General features: G+C 34.8%; 1 protein-coding gene across 1 annotated transcript; it reads left to right on the top strand.

Annotated features, from left to right (window-relative positions):
* The first annotated feature begins 4669 nt into the window (after window positions 1-4669).
* LOC149232823 (protein CYSTEINE-RICH TRANSMEMBRANE MODULE 12-like) lies at window positions 4670-5633 on the top strand. The gene is made up of 3 exons (XM_089376582.1): window positions 4670-4829; window positions 5043-5136; window positions 5244-5633. Exons 1-3 carry the CDS (start codon window positions 4769-4771, stop codon window positions 5293-5295), a joined length of 207 nt encoding a protein of 68 aa, XP_089232708.1. The 5' UTR covers window positions 4670-4768; the 3' UTR covers window positions 5296-5633.
* Window positions 5634-6751: the final 1118 nt, after the last annotated feature.

The following is a 6751-nucleotide window of genomic DNA, read 5'->3' as shown; positions in this document are numbered from 1 at the left end:
TGTGTCTATACTTGTGATGTATTGCAAGATCATTCCTATATCAGAGCAATTTAGTTAGTTTTCTAGTCAGTTTTGTTCTGAGTATGGGAATGCCTACCTCAGCGATGATATGATCTCACATATAATGTTTTAATAGGTTCCAACCAGGCTCTCCACAAGAAGATCCTCGAAATGATAAAGTACTTCACTCTTCTTAGATGATAAATGAAATCCTCATCTACTACATACTTCGCACTTTAGGGGGCAATCTGTTACACAAAATATTGTCACCATGACTTTCTGCAGTTAGTGTGAGTCTATCACCACTCATAATGTCCTCCTTTGCAAGTCTCAAACCTCAACTCTTCATGTCAAGCTTTAAAAATGAGAGAAAGTCTTTGAAAATATATAAACCTCTGGTTCCGCACTTTCTCTTACCATTACCTACGGTCCCGCACCCCTTGGTCATGTTACCTGTGGACCTGCCTGCTCTATCTCTAAAGGAGTGGGTGCGGACCCCTGTGAAAGTTAAAAAGGCGCAATTTTATTCTTAAAAACTCACTTTGGTTTAATTCTGGACGCTTCTAGAAGGAATCTTGACGTGGTTGGTTCGCTCCTAGGTGGTTCATGCATCCCATAACTGAAGGAGATAACCCCTTGATGAGAGGAGCTTATCCCTTTGAAGGAGGACTTATCCCTTTGAAGGTGGACTTGGTAACTTCCCTCTTCTGCACTATAAATTGAGGCATTGGGCTAGTTGCTAGGGAGGTTGAAAGCTGAACATTTTTTAGGGTAAATGCTATTGGAATTGAGACTTCCTAGTTAAGCTTGAGAGGAGAGATTACATACCTTTTGGCTTCATTGGGAAGAGAGTGAAACTTGTCAAAGTAGAGGAGATTCTTGCTTGACCTTGGGAGGAGCTTGTACAACATCAAGGCACCAAGGTTGTAAAGTTCTTCTTTGTTTAAAGTTAATACGATCAGATTCATTTTTCTCAATAAATTGTCTTCTATGATTTATTTCATGAATTCCTTGATCATCATGATAAATGTGGTTTATTATATTGGCTATGCAGGTGGTATTTGATATGTGTGCATGTTTGTGTTTGCAGATTCTTCAAGAGGGAGCTCATTTGGATGAACGGAGCATGGCTTCCACAAACTAGCACTAGACCTGAGGTAGGCCTAAAACATCTATTAGCCTTTATTTATAAATCGCATATTTAGAGAAAGATAGAATTTGTTTGGTTTGCTTGTCACTAGATATCCATAGAAATTAGGGAGATCGGTCTTGTCTGCAAGAACGATTTATCCACCCAACAACCACCAAAAACACCTTCGTTTGGTGCCGATATCCATAGTCTAGGAATTTAGGGAATAAATCCCGGTTGGATTAGTATCATGATCCAAACAAATCTTGTAAAAATGTTTCTATTCTATGGTGAGTCCTTACTAAATCCTTTCATTTTTTCAAATATTAGGTGGTATGGTGAATTGGGATTGCATAGTCTGTGCAAGTAAGAACGAATCCTTGGGCTACAGCTAGTGAGAGCTTCAAACTATCCCTACATTGCATTCATCTACTAAGAGTTGTAGGGATAACTTTGTCAGCAAATGTGAAGTCTCAATATTGTATTCCATTAGGAAGACAAGCTTGGAAATGGGTGAAAGACCCAGCTTTACATGAGCTAAAGTTACAAAAATGAGTGATTATGTAAGAATTTTGGTTTCCTCCCTCATTTTTCTAGTTGGATAAGATTGATATTGTTTAATATGGTCATAAATACCCACTACTAAGGAATACCTAGCCAAGTTTAGCTATAGACCTTCTCTAAAAACACACTTGAACAACCTCATACGTGGTGGTGGTGGTACATCTGGAAACATAGTGGTCCTCTTAAAATATCTTTGTGGTTGGCTTTATCCAACAAATTGTTGACATGGGATAATCTAATAAAGTAAGGATTGTGTGGGCCTAATCGTTTTGCCTTGTGTTCTATAGAGGTTGAATCCATCTCATACATATTCATATATTGTCATTACGCAAGTAATACCTGGAATATCTTATATCAGATATTTTCTCCCTCATTATCATGATTGAATAAATTCTCTTTAGAAGATTGTACTCAAGATTGGGTAACGGATCAATTTATGCAAAATTTCTAGGCTTTCCCTACTATATTTGTAAACAATATTTGGTGGGCTCGCAATCAGGCCATTGTTCATGAAAAATTCATCCCACCTTAAGTGACAAGTGAACTTATTGAAAAATTCATCAAGGAATTACAAATTGAGCCTAAGAAGAAAAAGACTCGGGTTATAATTATGCTAGAACTTGATAAATATATTCCATGGGGTTTCTTATATGGTGCTAGCTAAGGGATCCTCCAAAAGTTAGCGTGAGAGTGGTATACTATTTAAATCAAAACCTCCATTACCTCCTTAGACTTCGCTCCTAGTTGTGGCTCCAATATGAAGGTTTAATTTAGAGGTCTTTGGACACTATTGTATACAACTCAACATCTTGGTATAAAAAAATATAGGCCGTGGGTGATTCAAAGCTCCTGATTGATTGGGAAAACAAAAAAGAAAAGGTTAATGTCCCAAATTTATACCATATCCTTTAGGAAACCAGTCTTGAGATGGACACATTTGAATGGAAATCTTTTTTTCATATTTACAAGGAATTGAATCAACAAACTGACAAACTCTCCATTGAGGCATTACAACTTCCAAATGGATCACTGCTCGTTTATTCTTTTAGTAGTCTTATTTTAACTTTTAGACTATGGAATTATTTTTTTATATAAAAATCATGAACATATAATACCTCTAGTAAAGCTATCAACTTATAGATACAATCCTTATGGACAACATTATGTATATTTAAATAATGGAATATAAGCTTATCAATAATTTAATATGCGTAATCAACAACTATTATATATAAAGAATTGATACCATGTAAATTATATATATCAAAAATGGATAGAATATCAAAAAAATAATTATATTGATAGGCATGTCTATTTAGGATTAGGGCTTCCACAATTTTGATTTAATTATCAATAAGTATTAGGTGGGTGGTAGAGATTTAACCTCCATAAAATATTCTATAATATTCTTGGTAGTATACACAAATGAAACGATGAGATGTATTTCCAAGGTAGATATGCTTCTTTTTCCCTTTTAATTAGATTCATTAATTAAAAATAATGTCATAGTATACACAAATGAAACGATGAGATGTATTTCCAAGGTAGATATGCTTCTTTTTCCCTTTTAATTAGATTCATTAATTAAAAAAAATGTCATATGAACAATTTTCATATGGAATGAGTTATGGTTTTTTAGCCATGTGGTATTGTAGAGCCATGGTATTGGGCCATGGTATTGTAACAAAGGCTATTTACAAATCAAGAATTTCCATAATAAAGTGGGGGTGAATCTCCATGATTAAAAATCTTGTTGCATGTTATTAAATTGCAAATATATTTAACTTATATATTGATTATTTTTATCAATAATAATAAACATATAATTCAGTTAATTTGATTTTAGCAATTTAAGATGAATGATGAAATAAGTATTTTGATGTTTACTATGAATTGATATCTATTGAAATTTACCAACCAAGCATAATGGTTAAGAGCATGTATTTCCTCCTTAGAGGTCACAGGTTCAAAAAAGGGTAGAGTATGTATGCCTTCGTAAATTTAGCAAGCAAATCATTGTGCGGAGGTGGGTCCCTTGTCCCATAAACAAGGGGGTCTCATACACCAATTTGGTGTCTAGCCCTTGTCCCACAAACAAGGGGTCTGATACACCAATTCCCTTGTCCCACAAACAAGGGGTTCTCATACACCAATTTGTTGTCTAGCCCTTGTCCCACAAACAAAGAATCTCATACACCAATTTGATGTCTAACTTGATCGAGACCTTAAAATTAAATCTTAATAACTCCATTCATTATCTTCGAAAACTATAGGCCAAATAACGAGTAAGGGTAATGGTGTCCATGAGAGACATCTTTGACGATACAAATATATACTAAATAAAGTCAACGAAGCCATATATATGGTGTAATATAACCCAAAGATGAAATGACATTTCACGATACAATTTGACAACCGATTTATTTAAAATATATTTTTGTAAAGTGTAAATGAATTTAACACTCCGAAGACTGAAACTATGCAGAATTTTAATTAAAATTAAGCGGAACAATACCCGAATAACTCATTTGTGTGATTCTTAATATCGCACCTCGTCATGGAAGACATAGGGCATCAAAATCGACAGTCGTATGGTATTTAATTATGCCCACGGTTTGGGCCACCAAATCATAGACACAGAGAGACCTTGGTTGATCGACACGGCAATACATAAATCATATCGGGATAAGGCGGCTACCGGATAAGGTTGAGATGATGTGGCATGGTGTCACATCTCTGGCAAACGTGTTACGCCGTATATGTTACTAAATTAAATTTCCCTTTAAATTTGAACGTTAGAGCCGTAAAAGTTGAAAACATGTTACCAGGATATGTTCTAAGTTGAAATTGTGTAAATAACGATTTAAATTTGACCGTTAGAGCCGTAAAGCAGTGGGTTTGCTTTACAGGCGAACGCGTGGAAGATTCTAATATCCTTCCCGCCGCCTCCCTTAAGATATTAATTCACTGGAATGTGACAGAAATTCTGAACCCTCCCACGCTACAGAATCTCATCACTCTTGCTTACCTTCTGCGACTTGAAAGTTCCAGAGGTCGACTCTAAAGAAGCGCGCCATGTCTGACAAGAAGTTTCCATCACCACCTGCAGGTTACCCTGAAGGAAATACTCCCCCAGGTTCGGCTCTCTGCTCTTCCTTTCCTCTTATTTTAATCAATTATATTTTTATATCACAAAATTATTTATACAGAGATCATATATCCACATGAAATTCGTGGATCAGAAATTACACAAATAAAGACCATAGATAATAATTGCAAACTTACTGAGAAAGGTTTTCGAAATGATAAATTTCATTTTTCATTCGAAGGGTTTTAATGTGTTTACCAGGGTATCCCACTCAAGCTCCTCCTCCACAGTACGCTGAAGCAGCTGGACCTGTAAAAACACAGCAGAGAGAAGAGAAGGGATTCATTGAAGGATGGTATGAACTCAATTATATATATATATATATATATATATATATATATAAATTATTTATTTATTTGTATGATTTTGTATTATTGATTGTCTTTTTTATCGAATTTGCAGCCTTGCGGCTTTGTGCTGCTGTTGGCTGTGCGAGACATGTTGCTGTTGCTGAGGAGGAGTTCTAGATTCCTGTGAAAAGGAAAAAGAGATTTAAAGACTGCATGATAATATATGATTTCATAATTGGAGTGAAAAGGAATTTATGTATTTTATGGTCAGTGTTGCTTTAATGACTTTTTCCATTCACTTGAGCTCTTTAGAATTTAGTGACAAGGCCTTTTTTAGAATCTAGTGAGAAAATATTTTATGGTCAGTGTTGCTTTAATGGTTTTTTCCATTATCTTAGAGCTCTTTAGAATATAGTGACAAGGCCCCTTTTAGAATCCAGTGAGAGAACTTTGTCGATGTAACTTGGTTTGAAAGTTAAGAATAAAATTTATACGTTTTGTATGGCCTATTTTTCAAATTTGACATATTTCTTTCTTTAGCTATTTGATTTTAATATGAAAAATCGTTTTCAAAGATTTAGATATAAATTTGATAAACTTGAAATATATGAGGTTTTCGTGTATAGTCTAATAAGATCTTATTAGATTTATTAGATTTTTTTGTAAGTTGATTCAAAATATTTTTATATTTTATTAATAATATAAAAAATTGCATTGAATACATATAGTTAGCAATATAGGTAGTAATCGATTAGAATACACTGACATGGGAGGTCATGATATACTAAGTCATGAAATACTAAGCACACTTTTTTACTTATGAACATATATGAAAAGATCCTTTTTGATATCAAATATGAACATATATGAAAAGATCTTTTTTGATATAAAATTCTAGAGTTGTTTAGGGGTTTTTCTTATTTCCTTTTTCTCCTACGGACATCTATCTGTCCTAAAGATTTATCAGTTACAACTGAGGATAATGTCATACCCGCATCTTTCAAATAAAGCTCCATCGCTACCACCTCCTAAGAGCATGAGATATACCTATCATTATCCTAATGATCAGACTCGTGAGGTCATTTCTGCGCAATGGTTGTAGCCACAATCAGCGCTGATGAACTTTTAGTTTCCATAGTCGGAGGATTGTTTTCCACTCAGGGCAAAGGTGTATCAACTGTGGGTTGCACTAGATCCTGCGAGGCTGAAGAGTCGGGACATGTATTTTCATGTTGAGCGTTGTCCTTCTTACTAGTTATTGTGTTCTTGATGTTTAAAGTTGTCTTATGATCAGACCATCCATTGTTGGGTTTTCGCAGCTCCAGGGATCTTAACACCCTTTTATGGCATGCACTCTAAAAATTCCTGGGTTGCTAACAATTTTTGCATTTAATAGTTGTGTTCTCATAATCTAGAGGTTGATGATCTTCCTTTCCATCCCATTTTAGGACGATTTTGTCTAGGAGACCTATACTTAAATCCAGTTCAACACAGGTGCAGACGAATGAGATGAACCCATTAGCTAGACTTTCACTAAATATTTTGACAAAGCGTCAAATAAAATTTCCAATAGCTTTAAGGAACTCTAGCATAAGCCATTGAAGGGGTAAGTTTGGGAGT

The sequence above is a fragment of the Pinus tabuliformis genome, chromosome J, assembly GCF_031772625.1.
Source record: "Pinus tabuliformis cultivar Carrire ecotype Pingquan chromosome J, CPIR1, whole genome shotgun sequence".
NCBI classification, from domain to species: Eukaryota; Viridiplantae; Streptophyta; class Pinopsida; order Pinales; family Pinaceae; genus Pinus; species Pinus tabuliformis.
The sequence above is the reverse complement of the archived record's forward strand: the minus strand, read 5'-3'. Positions and strand labels throughout refer to the sequence as shown.